Below are 26,069 nucleotides of genomic sequence, written 5' to 3' on the forward strand. Positions count from 1 at the left end.
ATCTTGGGGCTACCCAATCCAGGATGGCCTGTACCTTGGACCTATCCATGGAAATTCCATCGGGAGTGATCACATATCCCAGGAATTCTACAGTTGTAGCGTGAAAAACAAATTTTCCCACCTTGGTGAAGAGATGATGCTCACGAAGCCATTGTAAAACCCGTTTTACTTGCCCTAAATGTGCCTTAGTGGAAGACAAATAGATCAAAATGTCGTCTATGTATACCACTACACAGATATCCAGAAACTCCTGCAGCACTTCATTGATGAAAAATTGAAACGCTGCAGGAGCGTTACACAACCCGAAGGCATCACTGTGTACTCAAAGAGTCCGAATTTAGTTCAGAACGCCGTCTTACACTCATTCCCCTTCATCACTCGGATCAAGTGGTAGGTGCCCCGGAGGTCAATTTTAGTATAAATGACCGACTGATGTACCTGATCTAAAAGTACCAGGATCAATGGAAGTGGATACTGATTTTTTATGGTCACTGCGCAATAATCTATACAGGGGCGGAGCTCGCGATTCTTCTTGGGCATGAAGAACAAAGATGACAATACTGGTGACATTGAATGACGAATGAAACCCTTAGCCAATAGATCATCCAGGTAGTCTCGCAGGTATCGATTCTCAGGCTGGGAAAGAGCATACACCCTACTACATCGTAGTGTTGCCCCTGGAATCAAGTCTATACAACAATTGTATGACCTATTTGGTGGCAGCTGGGTGGCCTTCTGTTCACTAAAGACATCATGGAAGTCTTTATACGGTGCAGGAATGGCCAGTGTGTCATCCGGCTTGATAGCCGTACTATGTGTGGACCAACAATGCAAGGATGTCACTAGTAATGGTTTGTCTTGGTAACAGGAGTGCCAGCAATGTTTAGAGTCTAATGCCACTGTCCTAGCTGCCCAGTCAATTTTGGGATTGTGTAACTGAAGCCAGGGTATCCCCAAAATGGTTCCATATACTGGGGTACCTATGAGGTCAAACTGAATTTTTTCTGTATGGTTGTGTGCACAAAGCATGGACAAGGGTGTTGTTTGATAAACGATAAGCCCTGAGGACAATTCTGAGCCATCCACGGCTCTCAGTGGTATAGGGACATCTTTTCTGACAGTCGTAATATTTAGGGTTTTAGCCAAACCCAAGTCTAAAAAGTTTCCGCTAGCCCCATAATCAAGCAATATGGGAATGACCTTACGAACCTGAGGGGGCAACACTAACATCACAATAAGAGTTCGATGTAGAGGTACTTGACTGGTGGTATTAGCCAAAAGATGTGAGACCATATTGAAAGAAGCACTCGATAAAATGGTCTCAGAAGTTATCGAGCCAGTTAGTTTTCCGCCTGGTCTGGAAGAGAGAATTCATGCTCTGTTACCGCTCCGATGGCTTTCTTTGGAGCAGTAGGCTTGTTAGGACATTCCTGAGCAAAATGCCCTGCCTTACTGCAGTATAAACACAGTTTCAATGTTTTCCTACGTTCTTTCTCTTCCTTAGATAGTGGGCCCTGCACGCTGCCAATTTGCATGGGCTCAGGTATATGATGAGTAGGAATGGTGGACTCCTTTTTCTCAGTTTTGAGCACCACTAAGCGTGTGTCACCTCAGAATTTTTCTCCCTTACGTTCACTCAAGCGGTGATCCAATTGTACCATCAGGTCAATGAGCTCGGAACACTCTGTAGGAGGTTCCACAATTTGGGTTACAACATCCTTGAGATCATCCCAAAGGCCACGATAGAAGACGTAGGTCCTCTTCTCCTCGGACCACTCAGTCTCTGCCACCAACTGATTGAGAGAGGTGATGTACAGTAGATCTTGGCGCAAATCAGCAACTCATTGTCACTGGCTTGCACGAAGAGGTGTTTGACGAACAGTTTCCGCAAGGCTTCCTTGAACCAGTTGAAATCATACAGTATAGGGTCATTGCGCTCCACCAGCAGAATAGACCAACTAGCTGCATTGCCTCCCAAATAAGAGATAATAAAAGCTACCTTTGCAGCATGGTTGGGGAATGCAGCTGCCCGACACAAAAACTGTAGCTGGCAATGGTTACATTTTTTTTTGAACTTGGCTCTATCTCCAAAAGACCTTTCTGGAGCAGCTAACGGCACAGGGGTTGGTGTTGTGACCATTACCTGCATGGGTTGTGTGGTGGAAGTCATTGGGCCTGAATCGGGTCTGGGAACATGATTAGATGGGTCAAACCTAGGGGCCTGTTGTACTGGAGATCTTTATTTTAGTTTGACTCCTACCCAGGGGTGTCTTTTGGTTTATACCGCTGTAGTTCAGTGTGCAACTCCAGGTTCTCTTGCTTTAAGGAAAGAACTTCCTTCTGTAATCCCACTAGGGCCCTAGTTAAATATAATAAAGATGGAGCATTCTGATCAGCTGGTAAAGCCTGTGCTAAACCTTTGAAAGTACCCATTGAGGAATCCATCGCCCAGGCAGCCTTGTATGTTGTGGCTTGGCTTTCTGTCGAGACGGGCCACTCACCTGAAAAGCGGGATGTCTGCAGGGGCGATGGTATGCCCCCCCCCCACCTACTGGAACACCTCCCGGCACTTCCTGATGGACACAGAAACCCCGGCAGGTGTCCCAAAGGAAAGGGGGAGTGGAAAAGAAAGAGACAAAACACTCATGTCTTTCCGGTCCAGCCAGGCACCCTGTATCTTCGGGGGCAGGTTGTTGACAGAGTGATAGTAGAGTTAGTGCACTCAACTTCCTTGAAACTGAATCTCTCTTTCTGATATGGGCATGGGAGCGGTAGAAGAACATTGGGATGCTCCAGCACTTTTCTTGGATAAAAATAACTGTTGGCACAATTACTAACACTGCATTACCAAAAACCCAAACTGAATACCATAACGATAAGTACTGCAACACTAGGGCTGGCTTCACAGAGATTCACTGTTGCACACTACAATTAGAACTGTGGTTGCACTTATCATGCACAAGAAAAACAAACAAGGACATTAATTATATCATAGGAGGGAGGAGTGGTTGTTTACACCTGAAAGGACTGTGCCTGCCCTCACAAAATGCAGTCCCAACCCCCCGGAGTGCGTCTGGGTCCTGGCCTGGACAAGGAAGGATCTTGCAAATACTTGAGACTTTGCTTTGAAATTCGCCAACTTCAAAGGCAGAACAGGGTATAAGAAGACCCAAAACCTCAGACTTTTAGAATCTTTCTGCAATCAAGAGGAACCTCTGCCAAGGAAAAGAGCTGGAGGGTGGTACTATCTCTTTGCTGTCTTGCTTTGCTGGACTGGCCTGCAGTTGCTGCTTCTGCCTTAGAGTGCAAAGGATGCACTTTGCTGTGTGTCCTGCTTGAGAAAGTTCTCTAAGGGTTTGGAGTAGAGCTTTCCTCCTGTTGGAAGTCTCAGGGACACCACAGACTTCAGTTTCCTTGACCTGCAGCACTGGGAACTGTGTGTTCTGTGCTGTATAAGGAGAAAAACACTGCGCTGCCGCCAATGAAGCCGCTGGCCTGCACCGTGACCTGCCAATGCCGTATGGAGTTGCATTGCCCTGCTTTGTACCGTGACCATTGTCTCACCAATGCCATCATCAGATGACTTCACTGAGCCGCTGCTCGCACCGCGCCTTGTGGGCCCCGCCCTCTGGCACCGCCTGCTCACACCTTAGCCTGGGCCTCCCCGACGACACAACTCCTGCTGACACCTGCGCCACTGCCTGCACCATGGCCTGTGGACACCGCTTGTGAGGCGCACGAAGCACCGTCCCGTCCCGCACCACAGCACTGGTCCACCAGCACCATCGACTCCAGTGTCGTCACCAGCCATCCCTGGCTGCACCGTGGCCTGTGGACACCCCTCGTGAGGGTCACTAAGCACCGTCCCGCACCGCTGGCTTGGGCCGCGGTTCCGCAATGACATCGCCGCTGCCTGCACCGTGACCTGTGGACACTGCACATTGCACAACCCTGCTTCACACTGCAGCCCTGGTCTCACCGACGCCGCTGGACACAGTTACCGAGCTGCTGCCTGCACCGTGACTTGTGGGCACCTCACGTCGCATCGTTCCGCTTTGCACTGCAGCCACGAAACCATCAACACTGGCGCACCTGACTTAATCAGCCCAGAGTTCGATCGGCAAGGCTTGTGACTTCAAGGGCCCGACGACTCCTGCACCGACTCAGGAACCCACACCGTGACGTCAGTGACGCTGCTCACCGCAGCTCACCATGAGGATCACAACGCCCTACAAACTCGAGGTACTTTTTGCGGGTTGTCCCGACACCGTAGCTGGCCCGCGACGCTGTGACCGGCCTGAACTGTTGGTTTTGTTGCTCATGATGCCATGATAGCCCCAGGTGGAGCTATTGACTTCAAGGAACTATATTTTTGAGTAAATCATGAAGAATTCATATTTTTATTATTGTATGTTGGATTTTTATCATATTTGGTCTTGTTTTAAATAGATATATATTTTTCTAAAACTTGTGTGGTGTCCTTTTGTAGTTTTTCTCACTGTGTTACTGTGTGTTAAGTGCAAATGCTTTAAACATTGCTTTTGAGATAAGGCTGACTGTTTGTGCCAGGCTACCAAGCGGGTGAGCAGGGGTTATCTTTCACTTAGTGAAACCACCTGGGATGGAACTAAGTACACAAAGGAAGGGACATTTAGAAAAATGGAAGCTTTTAAGACAAGCAAAACAAAGAACGAATGGCAATAGTGGGCCTGGTTCAAAGCCTGTAGATTAAATACATTATGTCTTGCAGACAGCACATGCGTGCTGCCTAGGCTCGACCTAAAAATGGCATAAATGAATGATTTAAAAAAAAAAAAAAAAAGTCACACGTAATACAGTTGCATCTGCAAATAATTTTTACGTTTAAAATGATTACTGCAAGTATAAGGTAGCCGCATTTCGGTGGCACCATAGTTTCTTTTTTACTTTTTATTTTTAAAGAAAATTAGCTACCTCTCATATCACACATTGACTTTGTGCTCCTCTTTGACCTTGTGTAGTCCTTCACTGCCTTTTAACTGCACAATGGAAATAACATACATGCATACTTTTTCATAAATTGCACCAGCAAGCAAGGGCAGGGCCTGTAGGCTTTGTCAGTGCTTGATTATGTTCTGTATTCAATAAACAATCCATTTTATTATATCATCATTCATTATATGTTATAGCCTTCCTTTCTAAACTCTTTTCCCATCCCTTCCATTGACACTTTAGGTGGTGATTTCCCTTATAGCCACTTTTCTTTTGTGCCAATCCCCACCATTGTGTAACAAAAATCTCTACCCTACCTCAGTAGACAAGGAAAAAGAAGGAATAAAGCCTGGGATATTCTTTAAAAAAACTACAGATGAGGGGGGGGGGCAACCAACATGGCCAGTCGGATATGAAATTCGACGGCTTCATCGAAAACCCCTCGGGCCATGAGTCCAGGAGCGTTGTGTGGGAGCGCCATGCCACCCCCGTCCCGGTAAAGCTACTGAGTGCCCCGGGAAGGGGTGAGAACCTCCTGAGCCACGCGGACCATGAGCTGTGCAGCCCCGGCAGGGCGGTTGGCCCGCCTCGTGGTGTGGGCCGGGAGGCACTGCAGGAGGAACAGAGCAGGCACGGCTGGGGACTGGAGCCCTGTGTAGGTACTGGGGGCTGCTGGCGCTGCAGGGCCAGAGGGGGCCTTCCCCCTCACCCGGTGCACGTGAAGTCACAGCAGGCTCTGTTGGAGGGGGAGCCCACGTGGTAAAGAAGGGCGGTTTGCTCTGGTTGGTGCGGGCCCTCCTGAGGTCCCTGGTGTTGCGGCCCCTCTACTGCTGGTGGTGGCGGCCTGGGTGCAGAGCGAAGACCGTGGATGGCGACCTGGGGGGGGAGTACTGGCCACCTGGCACAGTGGAAAAGTTAGCGCGGGCTCCCCTGTGGTGGCAGGGGCCCACACAGTGGCAACGCGACGTGGCTGGACCCTGAGGGGTGCTGACACCCAGCGAGACTGGTTGCCCCTGGAGGGACAGGAGCAGAGGATGGCTTTGCAAGTGGGGTACCCCGCAGAGTCCGAGTGTGGCATGCCTGGGTGAGATGGTGAGTCCCCAGTGCCTATTGAAGGGGCCCCTGGGAGAGACGAGCTGAGCCACCAAGAGGACTTTGGGTGGTGGCCCTGCAGGGGAGCTGGCGCACCCTTGATGGGGGGAGTAGTGCCGGTTCCTCCCCTCCCCTCGTGGCATGTGCAGAAGCCTGGCGGGGACCCCCGTGAGGAGCTAAGACACCCCAGCAGAAGAGAGCGAGCCTGTTACCCGGCATGAGCAAGTGACAGTGTGCTTCTCTGAGTGAACGGTCCCCGGGGGAACATATGCCTCGGCGGAAGGCGCAGGCCAACAGGGTCTCCAACTATTTTACCCCAGTTGGAGCGGGAAGCGTAGGCCTGTTGGAGGAGGGAGAGATGGCGCTCACGAAGGAGGACCTCCTGGCCTCTCTTCGCATCTTCAAGGTGGAACTTCAGGAGGAAACATACTGCCGATTTTAAGGCGACGTTGGATACGTTTCAGGTCAATTGGAAATTATCCCCACTCCAGGCGGATGTGGACTCGGTGGGTGCCCGCACTCTAGATCTGGAAACATAGATGCAGGACCTGCAGCAGAAGGTTGCCCCGGTGGACAGTGAGATCACGAGTATCAAAGCACAACTCCACCTTGCCACGCTTAAGTGCGAAGATTTGGAAAATCGTGCGCGCAGGGACGACATCACAGTGTGGGGTCTGGAAGAAGGTTCTGAAGGGCCAGACCTGGAGGCTTTTGTGGTTGGCCTTTTCTCCACCCTCTTGGGAGAGGGCCGCAGGTGAAGGGAGAAGGCCTAGAGACATATTGGTCAAATTAAGCTTGTTCAAGGTCAAGGAACGCATTCTCTTACAGGTGAGATGACAGGACACTGTCTCCTTTCAGGGGGCACATTGCACCCTCTATCAGGATATCGCACCAGCGACGTTGGCTCGGCGGCCACAGTTCCGCCCTATGACAGAGGCCCTAAGAGCAAAAAACATAGGGTATCGTTGGACATTTCCCTTTGGCCTGGCTTTCGAACTCCATAACAAGGCTTGCCACTACACGGCCGTCGATGAGGCGGCGACTGCACTGGGCCTACAGTCGGAGAGCGAGGGTGGAGTCCTTGCTGCCGCTGGAACCCGGCGGGGGGAGGGGGGAATGGCCCCTCCGCCTCAGTGGAGCAATGGAGACAGCAGAGGAGAGGGAGGAGGACCCCCAGGAGGTGACATTTTCCAACTGTCCGGTTTCTGCAATGGTTTTGGAGAGGTCTTGGGGGAGCCAATGGGGTGGCTCCAAGTAGGGGTCCTAATAGAGGTAGGGCGACGGAGATGAAGCTTCTTCATGAGAGAGACGGTCTGACTCTGGGGAGCTTGGCTTGGACTTGCCTGCCAGCAGCCTGATTTGGCGAGACCCTGCTCTTGCCGCTTTCGAGGAGCCCTGAGACGTTCCTCCACTCTTGTTGACTTGGGAAAGATGAATGGTCTGGGGGGGGGGGGGGGGAGTATGCGGTGTCATACCCCATTCACATAATGCGGATAGTAAGGAAGTTTGCTATTCTGTGTTTTCTTGTTCTTCTGTTTATGTTGTGTAAGAGTTGTTTTTTCTATTGGGTCTGTGTTCATTATCCCTTTTTGTTATTCGAGAGCCTTGTGGGGGGCCTGGGGAACACCTGGGATGCTAGGTGGGGGAGGATGTGGGGAAGGGGGCAAGATGCCGGAGATGCGGTAGATCGCTTTGTCAAGAACTTTTGGGTTACTGTGATGTAATGTTGGATGTGTTATCTTGGAATGTTAGAGGGTTGAACTCCCCCAATAAGAAGTCCCTGGTATGGAAGTATCTCGACGATCACCATTATGATATTGTTGCACTACAGGAAATGCATCTGAAGAGGGGGGAGGGACACCGTCTGTGTCACAAACAGTACCCCTATATTTTTTCAGCCTCTGCGCCAACGAAACACTGTGGGGTGGCCCTCCTGTTCCACAGGGCGATTCACTTACAGGAGGCAGGATCCAAGCAGGATAAGGAGGGCAGATACTTAATGATAAAGGGCAGCCTGGGGGGCAAACAGTGTACAGTAGCTACTTTGTACGCTCCTAACAGTGGTCAGACCCAATTTCTTATGCAATTCCTGGGCGAGCTGGAGGGCTATGCAGAGGGCGAGATAATCTGGTTGGGTGATGTAGTGCTTTCCTCTTATCTAGTTTCTAAGCACTAACATAACACAACAGAAATGCACTTCTGACGTCAAAGAAGACTTTTATTGTTGTTAATTCTTCCCCAACCACAATATTTATGAATGACGAATTAGTAGCTTTCAAGTCCGCGTTAATCAAACAAAATATATCAGTTTGCAATATACACAGCAGGTTATATTTATAAGATATTGAATGCAAAGCAAAACAAATACTTCACCGTGTGGGAAATTATCTACAGCTTCATCTTTCTAAGGTCTGCAAGCTGATGACCCCTGTCAGCCGCGAGAAAGAGATTCATCTACCCACACGGGATTGCTGGCAGCTGGCGCCAAGCTCCAGCACGAGGTCCGGCAGATTCGAATCTGACTCTCTGCAGCCTGTTACATTCGTTACAAAGGTGTGCCCCCTCCTCTCAGACCTGGGAAACTGAGCAAGCCTTTTGGAGACTGGCCAGGTCTCCAAGACTACTCCTGTTCCCAAGCTCAAGCGAAGAGAAAAACACCCATGTACTCTCTCTTATCATGTCTAGTCTACTGTGAGAAAAACATCTTGGTTCTCTGGTGCAAAAACACAGCTTGGAAAAATACAGCTTGGATTCTCAACTGCAATGTCTAACTCCACGTTAAAGGCAATGGGCAGCTAACCTAAATATCAAATGCAATGTCTAGTGTCATGTCAAAGGCAATAGGCAGCTGAGCTGAATACAAAATGCAATATATAATATCATGTCAAAGCCCATAGGCAGCTGAGCTGAATATAAAATGCAATGTATAATATCATGTCAAAGCCAATAGGCAGCTGAGCTGAATACAAAATGCAATATATAATATCATGTCAAAGCCAATAGGCAGCTGAGCTGAATACAAAATGCAATGTCTTATATCATGTCAAAAGCCCATAGGCAGCTGAGCTGAATATAAAATGCAATGTATAATATCATGTCAAAGCCAATAGGCAGAATATCTAATAGCATGTCAAAGTCAATAGGCAGCTAAACTGAATACATCATGTCAAAGCCAATAGGAATGCAATGTCAAAGCCAATAGGCGGCTAGACTGGATACAGCATGTCAAAGCCAATAGGCAGAATACAGAATGTAATGACTAATGCAATGTCAAAGCCCATAGGCGGCTAAACTGAATACAGAAAGTAATGGCTAATGCCATGTCAAAGCCCATAGGCGGCTCAACTGAACAAAACATACCATGTGCTACTGGTGAACATTGAGCAACTAATATGCGCAGTGGTGAAACACAAAGTCATTGGTCAAAACAAACTCCATCAAATGGCAGTACATTCCGCCCTTTGACCAATGAATTTTTGTTTCACATATCTCTTGTTTCAAACAAAAACAAAAAAAAACATCAGCACAAAAAACATTATCAGCAAGTCACATTTGAATGATCAAAACAATCCCTGTAAAGCAATAGAAGTGAATTAACACATTGATTTCATAACTTTTCACATCAGATACATCTACATAGAAAAGACTGAGCAATTTGTACTCTGAATGAGTCTCTAATTCAACAGTGTTAGCAATTTGATGTGGCATGAGTTCTACTCATGTAAAGATGCACGGTCCACCTGAAAGGTTTGCTGGAAGGTAAGCAAAAGTCAGAGTTCCATACGAGAAGGGAAAAAAAAAAAAAAAACACAGCTTAGTTCCAGTGGAAGAATGCAATCAAACAAGTTGAACTTGAACTGAAGGCGCAGTTTGCGCAAAATGGATCCATGGTGCTGGCACTTTACTCAGCCAGGTTCAAGTTGGGGGTTCGGTCCCTTCCCCGACCCCACACGCACACACTGGAAAGGGGACCACACAGCACACTCAGGGACAGTGGCGAAACGTGGTAGGATCTGCAAAAGAAACAAGTATGACTTTTCTTGCAAATAACATTTTTCATTTAAACTGCACCCTTCCTCTTTCTTTCCCTGTTTTATAATCAGCAGGACGTTTTTGGGGCCCTTTGTTATAATTTCTGCAGGTTCTGGAGGGTCACTTGGGGCTTCAGCCCACACATCAGCACTGAGGTTTTTATCTGCTGCGCCACAGCTTCCCTTTTCTTGCACTGTCAGAAGGGCTGGGGCAGACTCCTTCTTTACCAAACCTCCATTCACTGCATTTTTGTCAAGTTGGGCCATTCTGTCTCCAATTTGTATGAATGAATCAGATTCTTTTCTAGGTATCAGCATAATTTCGATTTTTCCTTGGTAATCTGCAGCAATCACGCTCCCTAAAACCTGATCACTTTGCCATTCCTGTCCTGGTAACTTTCCTCTCCCCAACTGCTCTGTGACTGCTTGCATGACAGATTGCTTTTGTGCGTGCTGCACAGTTTTTATCAAAACTAGGGGAATGTGCATCTCTCTCATCTCTGCCCACCTGTAAGTGGCTTTTTCTCTCAGCTGTTCACATTTCTGGGGCACCCACTTAGCCATCCCCACTAAGGCAGAATTCTGGGTGTACACTTCTCTCTCTGAATTTTTCTCATTAACATCTGCAAGGTAATTGAACCAGTTAGGTGCTAAAACATTAGCAATGGACCAAAAATCAGCGTAAAAATGACACATCTCACGTAGCTCTTGCTTTAAAATCTGACACACATTATACAACGCTGTTCCTTCTACTGTGCCAGAAAGCAACATTTCAGTCAATGAATCATTAGTAAAACAAACATGCTTTTTATCTTCAGTAGACACGAATTCAAATGGTGCACACAACTTCATTGATAACTCTTTTATCTGTGGTACTCTAGCCCTGTCTTGCAAGTACCAGATCCATTGTATGATTCTAGCTAGGGGCACTATTTTCTTTCCTTGTTCTTGAGTTACATGTACATAAGTATTTCCTTCTTGCACTGCGCAGAAACCTAAAGTCTGCATTATTTCATTTGCCAAATCACAAGCGCGCAGCTGCATATAATTTTTCACAGTGACCATATACAAAAGTGTTAGGATTTCACTCAAATGAGGGCTATTCTTTTTCCAAAAATCAAACAAGCTAATGCAACTCGGTGTCTCTTGCTCTAAAATCCTTCGTTTTACTTGTGCATTTTGCAACGGTAACTCGTAAATCACATTCTGGTCTCTCTCGTCCGTGTTATCAGTTAAGGAATGCATTTTGTCTGCCAAAAACCCTGGCTCACACGAAAACTCAGTGCAGCTCGGAGCTGTCTTAACCCCCTCATTACTGGAATGGGACAAGAAAGATTCTTCTAAAACAGCCTTTATATAACTTTCAGTCGGGCTAATTTGCTCACGTAAATTCCTATTTTCATGTTCCAACTTCCTACATTTCTCCTGCATTTCTCTGTAAGCAGATAAAGGTATCCAGACCTTTCTGTCATCATTACTTCCAAAAGACACTTTTTCTACATATGTACAACAGAAATTATTTCTCAAAACACTATCAGGCATTTTAGCTACACATGCATTTTCAAAAATGGTCTGCTGTGCTTCTGTAATTCTCCAAACAGAAAACAATTCACAGTTTTTCTTAGCACCATCAGGCAGTTTATCAACACATGCATTCCCAGACATGGTCTGCCGTGCTACTGTGATTCTCCAAAAAAAAAAACAATTTCTGTAATTCTCCAAACAACAAAAAAACAATTACACTTTTAAAGTGTGCACTTAGAAATCTACTAACTCGTCAACACCCTCTTAATCACCTCTTAATGACCGACCCCACGCCTTCTGGTACCAATTGTAATGCTTTCCTCTTATCTAGTTTCTAAGCACTAACATAACACAACAGAAATGCACTTCTGAGGTCAAAGAAGACTTTTATTGTTGTTAATTCTTCCCCAACCACAATATTTATGAATGACGAATTAGTAGCTTTCAAGTCCGCGTTAATCAAACAAAATATATCAGTTTGCAATATACACAGCAGGTTATATTTATAAGATATTGAATGCAAAGCAAAACAAATACTTCACCGTGTGGGAAATTATCTACAGCTTCATCTTTCTAAGGTCTGCAAGCTGATGACCCCTGTCAGCCGCGAGAAAGAGATTCATCTACCCACACGGGATTGCTGGCAGCTGGCGCCAAGCTCCAGCACGAGGTCCGGCAGATTCGAATCTGACTCTCTGCAGCCTGTTACATTCGTTACAAAGGTGTGCCCCCTCCTCTCAGACCTGGGAAACTGAGCAAGCCTTTTGGAGACTGGCCAGGTCTCCAAGACTACTCCTGTTCCCAAGCTCAAGCGAAGAGAAAAACACCCATGTACTCTCTCTTATCATGTCTAGTCTACTGTGAGAAAAACATCTTGGTTCTCTGGTGCAAAAACACAGCTTGGATTCTCAACTGCAATGTCTAACTCCACGTTAAAGGCAATGGGCAGCTAACCTAAGTATCAAATGCAATGTCATGTTAAAGGCAATAGGCAGCTAACCTAAATATCAAATGCAATGTCTAGTGTCATGTCAAAGGCAATAGGCAGCTGAGCTGAATACAAAATGCAATATATAATATCATGTCAAAGCCCATAGGCAGCTGAGCTGAATATAAAATGCAATGTATAATATCATGTCAAAGCCAATAGGCAGCTGAGCTGAATACAAAATGCAATATATAATATCATGTCAAAGCCAATAGGCAGCTGAGCTGAATACAAAATGCAATGTCTTATATCATGTCAAAAGCCCATAGGCAGCTGAGCTGAATATAAAATGCAATGTATAATATCATGTCAAAGCCAATAGGCAGAATATCTAATAGCATGTCAAAGTCAATAGGCAGCTAAACTGAATACATCATGTCAAAGCCAATAGGAATGCAATGTCAAAGCCAATAGGCGGCTAGACTGGATACAGCATGTCAAAGCCAATAGGCAGAATACAGAATGTAATGACTAATGCAATGTCAAAGCCCATAGGCGGCTAAACTGAATACAGAAAGTAATGGCTAATGCCATGTCAAAGCCCATAGGCGGCTCAACTGAACAAAACATACCATGTGCTACTGGTGAACATTGAGCAACTAATATGCGCAGTGGTGAAACACAAAGTCATTGGTCAAAACAAACTCCATCAAATGGCAGTACAGGTGATTTAAAGTTAGTTTGGGATTTAGCGATAGGCACAACACACCCACACGATCACAGACAGGCACTTTTACCAGATCCGTGAAATCTGCCTTACACCGCATGGGTCTCTTTGACGCCTGGCGTGCCCTCAACGAACGGAGAGGTATTACACCTTCTTTTCTCATTCTCATCGATCCTACTCACGGATAGATTATATCTTTCTGAGCAAACCGCTGCAACAGACTCTGAGATCTGTGGCCATTCACCCGATTATTATTTTGGATCATGCCCCTGTGGAGGTTACTCTGGAATGGTCCTTGACCCGCCCCTCCGCCAGATGCTGGTACTTCCCTAATGTCCTGATTTGTGACTCCGCGCCTCGTACTGGGCTGTGGAAAGCTATCAGAGAGTACTTCCAGCTAAATGGGGAGGGCGATACCGCCCCCCCCCATTGCGTGGGATGCTTTTAAGGTGGTTATCAGGGGCATGTGCATCTCCTTGGCGTCAGCACTCATTAGGTTAAAGTCTGAGGACCAGCGCCTTTTGGAAAATGAACTGAATGGGCCCATAGGCTCTCCCCGATCTGGTAGGCCCAGAGGAGGGTGGTTGCCATTAAGGGTAAACTAGAATCTATTTATACAAATAGGGTGGAAATGGCACTGTTGTGGCTTTAGAAAACTCACTATGACAAGGGTAACAAGATAGGTACCCCACTGGCGAGACAACTGCGAATTAAACAAGCTAAGTATTATATAGGACAAATTACTGACAAGCGCTGGGACCATTTTACGGAGGGGGTGAGGCATTGGCATTCAGAAGGTTTTACGCCCGTCTCTATCAATCAGATCACCCGTCTGCCCAAGTTCAGGGAAGTTACTTAGACGGTTTCCAGCTTCCGCAGGTCTCCAAGAAGACAAATGAAATGCTGGAGGCACTGTTTACAGTGGAAGAGGTACAGACGGCTAAAGACGCACTTCCCCTGCACAAGGTTCCTCGCCCTGACGAGTTTACTGCCCACTTTTACAAGTCCTTTAGTGGTTCCCCCTCTATAGGGGAGGCTCTGGTCTCACTTATTCCCAAGGTGGGAGAGGACACTCAGCTCTGTGCCTCTTATAGGCCTATTGCTTTACTTAACCTCGATGCCAAATTATACTCTAAAATTCTGGCGAGGAGACTAGAGGATGTTATGCCGGAGCTGATTCACAAGGATCAGTCGAGCTTTTTCAAGGGCCGCCAAACGCATGACATCTTGCGTCGTGTCATTCATCTGATGGAAAAGATGGCTAAGAAACGGGTCCTGGCGCTTCTATTGGCACGCAATGCTGAAAAAGCATTCAGTAGGGTGGAGTGGTCATTCTTGGTGGCCACCATGCGGCGATTTGATTTTGGGGAACAATTCATAACAATGGTAATGAGCAACTTTTCACATCCCAGGTCCCGTATTCTGGTGAACGGTGTGTCCTCAGATTTTTTTCTATCTGTTGTGGGGTACAAACAAGGATGCCCTCTTTCCCTGATGCTCTTTGCGCTCAGTGTGGAACCGCTGGTAGCGCCCATTTGGGTGTGCCCCGACTTTCCGGGCATTAAATTTGGTGCTGACTACCATAAAATCTCACTGTTCGCTGACGACATTTTGCTGTTCGTCACTGATCCCTGCCTTGTACCCCATTACTTGTCATTTCTGTCAATTCAAGAAGAATTGAAGCTCTTCGAACAGGCAGCAGGCTTTAGAGTAAACATGGGGAAATCTTATCTTCTTAATCTGACAGTACCCGCCACTGCAATGGCTCAGATAGCTTCCAAGTTTCCATTTACTTGGGCTAAAAAAGAAATCACATATCTGGACGTTAAGCTGGTCCCGAGGGTGTCCGATCCTTTCCGAGCCAACTACCCTCCCTTGCTTAAATTATTGCAAGAGGACTTTTATAGGAAGTGGACATCCCTCTGGCTTTCCTGGCTGGGGCGTATTAACAGCGACAAGATGACGGTGCTTCCTCGCTTTATCTCTTTCAGAGCCTACCCATTGACATCCCATCTGAGTTTTTCGCAGAGGCCCGGGCAATGTTCACGAGGTTTGTTTGGCAGGGGTTGAGGCCTAGATTATCTTACAAAGTGCTTGTATCTCCCAAGGAGGGGGGTGGACTGGCACTCCCCGACCTCCTCGGGTATTATCGCACAGCTCAGCAGCGTGTTTTGGCTGAGTGGTCCCTCTGAATGTCTGATAAGTTGTGGCTTCACATGGATAGGGCGGTGACAGGATGGTCTATGTGGAATATCCCGTGGTGGCCCCGAGGGGCACGTCCACAGAAGGTTTACCTTAGTACCTCCACTGCCACTACCCTTAAGGTGTGGGATAAAGTGACAAGGGCATATGCAATTACTTCCTTTCCTTCACCACATACCCCATTCATTTCAACAAGGCTTTTCCTCTGGGGAATCTGCGGCGCCCCTCGATCGATGGAGGGAGGGAGGGTGCTTGCGGATTGTAGATTTATTCCATGGTGACCAGATCCATTTGTTTGCTAACTGTTGCAGGGATTTTCATCTCCCACCATCCGAACTCTTCCATTATACGCAACTAGTGCATTGGGTCTCACAACCTCATATGCGGAAGGCGGCCACAAGGGAGCTTCTTCTGGTGGAGCGTTTTGTGCAGGGGGGAGGAGTAGAGAGGGGCAGTATATCTACGCTGTACAACATATTGGCTTCAGCGCATAGGGCGCTGACCCCTCGGCACATCCCCTTTTGGGAACACGTATTGGGCGCTTCAGTGAGTGAGGCGTGTTGGCAACACCTATTTCATGACATAGCCAAACATAAGCGCTCGATGGGTGCCAAGGAAGCACCCTATAAATTGCTCTACGACTGGTACCTCTACCCGGAGAGGCTCAAGAAAATATACCCCCAGGTGTCCGACAGGTGTTGGCGAGGGTGTGGCATGCTGGGAGATTTGAGACACATTTGGTGGGATTGCCCAGCTGTCCGTCCATTTTGGAACAAAATTCTTTCACACCTGAAAGAGATATTGGGTTACCCCGTGCTGACATCACCCAAGCACATCCTGTTGGGCCTTCGAGCCCCAGAGCTGGAACATCAATCACAGGGAGATCGAGCCATTTTGTAGCTGGCACTGAGGGCCGCGAAGACCACATTAGCGTCCGTCTGGAGGAAGGTAGACCTGCCCCCAGCGGCCCTGTGGTTCTCGAGATTATGGCGGGCCTCACCATGCAGCGTCTGGCTGACAAAATGGACAGCTCGTGCAGTGGGTTTGATTTTATTTGAGACCCCCTGGTCAGGTTTCTCTCACGGGGCCTTCCCCTTACAGCATGTAGTCCCCGCCTTCGAGCACTGCATCTTTTCCATGTATAGGAGCTAAGTGCGGAGGGTGGTTGAGTGGGATTAAGGCTGTTCCTTCGGCTCGGGGAGAGGGCTCTCCGTTCCATGGCCTTTAAATTTGAATCTGACAATCAAAGGGATTGGACACTTGTTTTGTTGTAAGATTTTTGTAATCTGTTCAGATGCCGGAGGCGGATGGCTTGGTCCACCATTTGAGGGTGAAAGGATTGGTCTTTAGCATATGTTTCTCTCTGATGTTTATTACTATTGCTTTGGAATGGGGAGGAACTGGGAGAAGAGCACACCGTATGGTGGGACGCCTGAAGTCTTATGTACATGGGCATGTTTATTTTCTTGTACTGAAATATTAATAAAAACAATTTTACAAAAAAAAAAATGATCAGACATCCTACTAACTATAAATAGGCTGTTCTGCTTTCCTGATCTCTACCACTGTCTTCTTTTTTTTACTGCTCAGTAATAAAGTCTAAGTTGCAGAACATTAGTTTGAAATTAGGGTTGCATTTTAAGCCATTCAGTGGAACTACTACTAATAAGAAACCATTATTTGTCAACATTTTTGTTTTGATGTTACCGTTATTTAGCAGAAAGAGTTTTGTAATTGTACTGCTGTTGAAAACAGGATGACCATTTAGCAGGTATACTCCGTTAACATTTCTTTATACCTTCTCAGTCTAGGGCCTCCGACATGAAGTTTGTGGACACATTTTACGGAGACGAAATCATCCAGGGCGAACGAAAGAGGCAGAGAGTGCTGAATGGCAAGTTCAAGGACGAATTTGTGGATAATCCTGGGTACCGCACTTTTTTGAGGAGTTCATTCCTAAAAACTTGCAAGGAAGAACTATGAAAGAAACTATGTAGAAAGGAATGTGGCAAATTCCAAATTACTTGCACTACGGGCAAACCAATACATTGGTGTGTAGCCAACATAAACAGCTGAACCATTTGGAGAATGCATCATTCATTCAATTAAATATACGAATTCTCGTTTTCAGTGAATAAAAACCATATAGATACTTTTATTTTTCTGGGATGGACTACTGACTGCAAAAGACTTCCACTGGCTCTTGTTGATTTACCACTTACTGTGACCAGAACAGTGACAATGTGAAGTATGAAGGGAAAGCCTGGAAATGTTCTTGGATGATTAACCAAAAACAGAAATGTTCATCCTTCTGTGGAGGGAAAGGAAGGTGGAGCTCCATAGAAGATCGGCTGCGTGTTATTTTTTGGGTATCTTGCAATACTTATAAGTTGACCATTGAGGGGGTCATTGTCATGAGTCTTACGAGCAGGGAAGTCTGTGAACAGAGAACGTTCTCAGAGTGCGTGCAGTGGTGCCGATAAGATATATTGTTTGGTTTTTGATCCCCAAGGAATCTCGTCTAACTGTTTTAGAGATGCTTGAACACAATAGTACAATTGCCTGTAAGAGGCCTGAGATCATGCCTTTCTTTTTGTGATATGTAGGGCGAGTTAATTTTCTTTATCTTGATACGCTGAATGCTCACAGAGACTTGCGGAATAGGCAATCTGTATAAAGGGTGTGAAATTCAAAGTATAGTGTTGAAGATGCCTCGTTTCCAGTGCTAAATGTGTGCCTCTTTTTGGTGGTGGTAAGTGCCAACACTCATTTTCTAGGCATGGACATATTGTGTTTGCAAGGGTCTGGGTCAGTGAAATGGTCAAGACTGACTGCCAAGCAACACCTGCGACTGACTGTTCCTTATTACGTGGAGCAAAAATAAGTTGCTGAGCCGGAGTCATCATGTGACGCATTATAAGACACTGGTCATAAAAGGCAAAAGCACAGCACGTCACCAGGGCAGGAGAGTAGAGAGCTCGCAATGCACCTCAGTGCTGAACACCCCTACCCACTGCCTCCCAGCGGCCAGTTTGAACTAGCTGACTCAAGTGTGCGCTGGCCGTGCACAAATTGAGGGCACAGTATCTCTCCGCTTGCTTTGCTTCGCTTCCACACTGCCTCTGCCCAGTGCAGACTAACTGTGCACCTGCCTCTGTCTGAGTCGAGCGCCACTTGCTTGGTGGTTGAATGGCCTGTCACAGACGATGAGGGTACAACCTTGGGTATGAGCATAGCAGCTGACCCATCACGATGGGTGCCAGCATCAGTGGTGATGAACCTGTGGACTCCACTTCGGCAACCACAGGCTTTGGCACGATTGTACAGTTTATGCCGAGCCAATAAGGAATGGCACCAGGCAGGTCAAATCCAGTGGCCATCCTTGTTACCTCAGGTGAATGATGGACGACAGAGCCCCTGCGCATAGAGAGAGCCTCTGCCACATAAATATGAGTTAGTTCATTTTCGAATGCAAGTTAATTTATAAGCTGTAGTGTGTTGTAGGTAATGTGCTTTTCATCTGTTGCATGACTTATGCTTGTCAATCACATAAATGTTCACAAGCAGTTTTAACGATATACGGCACCATACAACATAAGTCAGATAAACAGAAATTCATCAACAGCAGTGCCAAAGTGAGCAAGCACTACCTGTCCAGGCTCGGAGTCATTCCCAGGAGTGCAGTAGTGATGATGTAGTTGTTGAAGGGCATGAGCAGTGTTTCTTAGCAGATTGCTATGATTACACTGGGGCATAACCAGCATCCATGAACATCACTTCTCGGCAGGGTTGCGCTGGGCAGAATCACCACTTCGTAGGAGGATCAACACCAAGCAAGGTTTATTTACTTATATTGGGCTTCACGCTCTGCACAGAGGCTGCAGCTCCCAGCGAGAGACCATGTATAGATAGTATCAGTGCCACTGTTCAGTCATCCGTAGAGCCCAGTAGGATGGCAGTGAAAGCCATCAAAAGTGGCTGCTCAAGAAAAATATTTTAGGCCAATTACTTACTTCTTTACACGGTAAAACTTGCTAGCGTCCATCTGTAATCGCCGACAGTGTACTGAAATTTTGCTTGTGGGAATTGATCTTCTAGCGCAATAAGATAAATGTTCGCTTCGTTTTTTTATTAGCACATGTAATTTATTCTATTTACAGTTGATTTTAGTGTCATAACCCCTGTTTAATGCAGTGCTTCACAGCCTGTGAGTTTGCCACCGCTAAATAAGGTTTTGCAATCTACCGTGTTATTTTGTGTTCCGTTTAAGCTTGTGCACAAACACACCGCAAAATATTTTTGTAGCTACTTGCGCTGAAGCCATTGTTTAGTGCAAAATAATGGACCTCTTATAAAAGGCTTGCAATCACCGTGTCATTAAGTTTTCTAGGATATATGCTAAGGTGCAGGACCACCGCATCTTGAATTTCTTATATAAAATTATTTAAGCATGAATTATCACATAAAAACGGTGAAATTTGTGCCTAGAAGACAAATACAGAGGTGCTATTAGAGAAACGAACTGTTTAGTTTCACTTCCCACTTTGGGTACAATAGCTTCTAAGGATCTCCCCCTTCAAGTGTTTATTTAATATCCTATAAATATGCTGAAATGGCAGCCATTTTATAACTTGTCACGTCCCAATGAAAAACAAGAAACCTTAGTTATATGTTTGGCTTACAGTTGTTTTATATTTTTAGCAGCCAGGGAAGTACGTTGAAATGTTTTTTTAAACCGGTTTTTATAAAACATTTTAAAAATATACATTATACTTTATAAGGAAGGTATTTAAATTTTAAACACACTCGCATACACATCCCTTTCTCTGTACAGTGATTTTACACTTTTATATTTCAAAACCTTTGAATAGTAATTGATGCTCATTCTGTTGTCACCCTTAATGCAGTACTTTTGGGGATTTTGTGTGAAAATTAGTGAGGACCTGATACTTAACGAAAGTCATTTTAGCAGGTGTTTTAAAGCACATTTTTAATAATTACTCTTAGTAAAACAGATTGTACATTAGCCCTTCAAATGTGTTTGTTTAACTCTTAATACATGCATATAAGCTAAACCCAAGACCTATACTAATATTATTGTCTTCCCGTTTGAGTCTAATCACTCGCTATGCAGGTCACTTCATAAACAATGGGTGGAAAAGGTTGGTAAGAATAAGGTTGCGATTGAAGAGCATTATCTTCGCATGAACGTGAAGGTGGTCCACACAGGGAAGACAGCTGCATAAACCCACATGAGGACTTTATTGATGTTCAGATACAAGGGAGTAGACTTTGCCAAATGGACAAAACATTGTGTTAGCTGACGAATAACACCTGATCACAGTGGTGAAATCTGTTGTCCTTTAAGTGGAACTGCAGTCATTTAAAATAGTTTGGAACATGGTTAATCTCGTAACCTACCTAAGCAGTGTCTTCTCTTTTCCTCTCTATGTACTCTATTTTTAAGTGTAAGAATCCCTGTTAGCAGCTCTTGCGAATTAACCATGGTAACCGGTTGTTCTGCTCTGTGGCCTGTGTATGGCCTGAACGTCCCCTGTTAACTTGTCATGTGACATCAAAGGTAAAGTAAGGGGGTCGTTTAGCTGATGCAGGTGTGACTGAAAAAGAACGCTTGCAACAAATTGCCTGTGAGCACATTCTGACCGAGAACTTTCAAGAGTGTTTAATGTTACAGAGGAAGTTCTTCTTATGTCATGCAACATGTGCACTACTACCATAGCATCCCTCTTACGTTCACTGAAACTGAAACATGTACACAAAGCTCAGAAGATGTGCCAATATATTCTCCTCCTTCTTATATACACAAGATGACTTTAGTTCCCCTTCAACTTCACAGAGCCATTCTGAATAAGTTTGTACAGTCGGCAATTGTAAGTGTTAAAGTAGATGAATAAATGACTCCTACTTTTTCCTCTGAACGTTTGTGTAATTACTGCGGTTTACTTAGGCATTATTTTATGAATGTTTAAATATTTTGATTTTTTTAAGATGCGTGTAAGATTGTGCAATTTTCTTTGTTGAAAACAAAATGCAGCGTGAAGTTTCAAGCCAGCTGAAGTATGGTGCACGGTTACCTCATGACATTCTGTATCACTCAAGTTTGCAGTAAAAACCTTTGTAGTTTTCTATTAGGACCATGAAAATTCTGTTTTAAAAAGAATTACTGGCAACGGCTAAGTAGAACCTTGTTACCACTTGCCTTGTTTCTCTGATATTAAAACGATTTTTTGAAGTTTATATAACTAGTTAGCAGTGTATTCCATGAAAAAATATATATTTGTTAATCATTCAAATGTATTGACCGTTTGCTACATCCATACTCAAATGTTGCACTGAGGAATCACAGACATGTTAACAAAGCACTACTAAAATAAGCAGTGTGCTTGAGTTGAAGCTTCTAGATTTGAAAAGATCAATTTATTTATTTCCTCGATCACAAACTTTCAGCTTCCTTCTACCATTAAAGTTTGGAACAGTCTCGGGTATAGTACAAATCACAATTTGTATATAGTTTCAGTATCAGATGCCTGATGTGGTAAAATTCTCATTGAGACCTCTCCGGGAACTAAGTTAGTCATGTACTCCCTCTTCCCTCCTTTTCATGTTTGGCTTATGCTCTGGAGTAACTATGCAGTGAGGGCCTGATAAACTCTGGGAGCCAAAAATGTATTGTTTATCACTGTGGGTTACTCTCTGTTTATCAAGAAACTCTGTTTTTTAGAAACTATTAGACTCTTTCCCCCTCTTCTCTGTGACAATGTTCATATCACTAATTAACAACATCTTGGATTTCTTCTGCAGAGCCTTTATTTTGTAACTGAATTCACCCCCCCCCAAACCAGTCAGGGGTAAGTCATCCTTTAAGCAGATTATATTGGCAGACCACCTGTGCACCCCATTTGGAGACCACATATGCATAGACACTCTAAAGTTTCTATTTGGAAACCCTCTGTAGCCTGACTTCCAAGAAACATTTGAGGTCCGATTCCAAAACCTTTGCAGGGAAGCAAGTGATCCCCACCTAAACGTCTCTCCAATAAGGCTCTAGTCTATCCTCATGACAAGCCAGTGATTTATTTTATTTTGAGTCCACATTACAGCCACTTAATCTTTTCAATTTCCAAAGCCATTGTAGTTCAATTATTCTTTTTTTTTTTTTTTTATTTGTTCTGGAACTCAAAAGAGGTTCACATAAAACCAAATATAAAGACAGGCATAAGTCACATTAATATACACTTAGAAAACATTTTTAAAAATGTAAACAATTTTGCACAAATAATGTAATTGTTCGCGTTTTAGAAATATTCTCGGGCTGCCACAGCTGACTTAATATTGTACTTTGAAAACACTGGCCTTAAAAAGTAACTGCACAGAAGAATCAGTGTGTGGTAAACAAAAAGCACAGAATTAAAATCCTGTATACCCAAATTGCAGACTTTCCCTTTATCACCGAAGTTAGACCAATTTGCTGTTAGCACATTTAGCTGGAGCAAGTGTATTCGTAATAATGTCCATAAATGGTGCAGGCCATGCTCCAGCTTCCAAAACTGGTAATGCTGAGCTACCTTAGAGTGTCAGGAAGAGATCACCGTCTTGCACTTTTCCTTAGACAGTATGTTATGTCCAATTGTTGATTAATAAGACTGGAGGCATCCTTTGAGAAACGTTTAAGTTGGGTGTGCACTAGAGATGCTAGGATATCTTCCTGTAGATCAACTTGGTTTACTGCATGGGCAAAGTCCCTGGAAAATGTACCAAAGCTGTTGCCATTTCCTGATCTGCTTTTCCCTGGTGTTGACTATTGTTTCCAGTTTGTAACAATTCTACTGACAACCAAGCGAGAACTTTCTTAGAGATTTCATGAGTTACAGTAACAGCCAAAAGATTAAATTATGGAGTTTACATAGAGGCGGACTACAGTTCTACTGACAGCCAACAGGTACCTTCATATACTTACATGTCAACAAAGTGCTGTAGTTTAACTATCTGGCAACAAATGTCCTCACAACAGTGTACATGGTGACCAGGGCTACAGTCCTATGGGCTGCAGTTGGAAATTCTCACAGAGATTACTTGCCAGCAAAGGACGTGTTTCTATGGCCAGCAGAAGACAAGAAGATAAGGTATGCATGTGAAAAGGCTTCTGGGACAGGTGGCAGCTAATTTTGGAAGTAGTATGTAATAACAGAACTGCCAGTGATTCTGTAAGTTTTAAGATGTTATCTGTCCCCTTTCCTATAGGTACAATTACCTATCTTGCCCTCAGCCACACAAACATCTTTATGAAGTGGCTCCTCTCCTCAAGGAGAATGTTATTCAGAGTTCCCTGGCCTAAAAGTTGTCTGGGCATTTGCTGCTGGTACTTTCTGGGCCCAAAGAAGGAGAAGGAATTATGTATGATTCCGGATGTGTGGTCCCCCCCCAAAACAAATATGAGAAATGTTGAGGTTTGTAGTGAGATGAACACTACCACTTGTGGTATTGACACTCTGCCTTTCTTTCAGGATTCAAGGAACACAGGCTAAATTGAGTCTAAAAGTCCTAGTGCCTTCTTGACACAACATTAGACCTGTATTTATTGCTCATGGACATTAATAATTAAGTCCTGGGGAAATGGCAACAGTGGTAGGCAAGACAGCAATGCCCAGGCATAGCTCTGTTAGCCGCAGGGGCACATACAATAGGGTTAAGCTCAGAATAAATTAGTCACTGTTTCGGACAAGTTATGTATGCGTTTGTTCAATTATAATTTCTCAGTTATCACCCTTCAAGCTTTAGGTGGTGTAACCTTCACAAGTGTAGACTTCACAGGAAGCCGGAGATGAAGATAGGCTGCACTGGAAGTGTCCCAATAGGTTGTCACAAGAAGAAGGAAGCTCAGTCAAGTGAAGTGCTGCAGGAACCAATAAGCAAGTAAATTTCTTTAGGAAAAGGAAATATATCTAACTAAGGCTTCTAGCCGCAGATTCCTTATCTTTGAATTTCCCAGGTGTCACACTGAATCCGGAAGATTTTTTGTGAGCAGTGCCCCTGTGCCCCGGTAGGTGGAACCAGTCACCTCTGCATGCATTGTCTGTGCTGAAAGTGACACTGCAGTAACTGTATAGGTGCCAGCCATGCATGCTGGTGTCAGTTTCTTTCTTTTCACGCAAGCCAGCTCTGATCCAGAGAAGAAATACCCCTCAGTAATTTTTTGACTGTATTTTTTTGATATTTTGTCTGCAGCTTCTGAGGATTTCTTTCTGGTGTGAGTAAGATAATGTTATCTAGAAAGACAGGATTCAAGCCCTGCAATGTTGGTGACGGACCCACATCTTGTCTGCCTGTGGTGTCTGGAGCGTGACCATGAACCGAAGTCATGCTCCCAATGCTGCCCCATGTATCTGAAAGTTTTGAGGGGGTGGCCCCTAAAGCTCAGGGTGGCCCCTAAAGCTCAAGGCGGCCTGGCATTCGACTCCACGCAAATCAAGGTCTCGGTCGAGAGGAAGGTCCTGACACAGATCGCAGAGCCCGAAGTCATCAACATTCCAGCCCTCAAGAAGTTTGGGTAAGTCCGTGGCAAAAGAAGAAGAGCAAGAAGTCAAAACGTTCTTCAACTTCTCTGAATCAATCAGCCGACGAGAGGAGGAAACATTTACATTCAAGGCCTGGTTACTTGGAGCTTGCTCCTGGGCCGACGCTGCACCATCCCTACTTTCTGGGAGCTGGAACGACCCCCAACCAGCTTAAAAAATTCAGTCAGCCCACGCACCTCATTTTTGGGCGGCCGGAGCCCTCCGATGCAGCCTTTGGGCCCCTCAGGGTCAGAAGATGCCCCATCATTTCATACTTCCACTCCGGGGCACCCACTGACTCATGCCTCCACCCACTTCTTCAACCTCCGAACAAACCCGATCAGCACAGACCTCATCAGCATCCTCGACAGTTCCATCACCTCTGCAATTTTCCAAACAAGTGGAAACATGAGGAAATCAAACCCCTCATGAAAAAAGTTAGATCCCACAGACTCAACATCATCTACGCAGACAATACTCAAATGATCCTCTCACTAAAGACCCCTCCACCACCAGAACCAACTTCTGCCAAACCATGACCACCGTAGGTGACTGTATGAAAACCAACTGTGTGACTCTCAACTCTGACAAGACAGAAGTTTTAATCTTTTGTAAAAACACCTGCATTTGGGACCACAGCTGGTGACCAGCTGAACTCGGACCCACTCCCATGCCTACAGACCACGCCCAAAACCTTAGCGTCATCCTCAACAGTGAACTGACCATGAAGTGGCAAATCAATGAGTGGCCTCCTCCTGCTTCCACACCTCCTCCGCATACGCCGCAGAATCTTCAGATGCATCCCAGCCAACACCAGGAAAACGCCACCCAGGCCCTTTTGACCAGCCACCTCGACTACAGCAACACTCTATGTTGCTGTTCTCCCAGCCCCTAAAGAGACTCTAGACTACAAAGAACACTGCTGGCAGACTCCTCCTGGACCATCCCAAGCACACCCACATCACCCCCCACCTCAGAAACCTCCACTGGCTGCCCATCCAGAAGAGATGTCACTTCAG

The 26,069-nt window shown here is 45.4% G+C and overlaps 1 protein-coding gene across 1 annotated transcript in view; it reads left to right on the forward strand.

The window, feature by feature from the left end:
- Window positions 1-21,738, forward strand: part of KDM4C (lysine demethylase 4C) — a 1,395,856-nt gene extending 1,374,118 nt beyond the window's left edge. Inside the window, exon 22 of the mRNA XM_069230128.1 lies at window positions 17,282-21,738. Within this exon, the coding sequence (XP_069086229.1) occupies window positions 17,282-17,458 (177 nt within the window). The 3' untranslated portion in view covers window positions 17,459-21,738. The remainder of the gene's footprint in view (window positions 1-17,281) is intronic.
- Window positions 21,739-26,069: the final 4,331 nt, after the last annotated feature.

This window comes from Pleurodeles waltl, chromosome 1_1, assembly GCF_031143425.1.
Source record: "Pleurodeles waltl isolate 20211129_DDA chromosome 1_1, aPleWal1.hap1.20221129, whole genome shotgun sequence".
NCBI lineage: Eukaryota > Metazoa > Chordata > Amphibia > Caudata > Salamandridae > Pleurodeles > Pleurodeles waltl.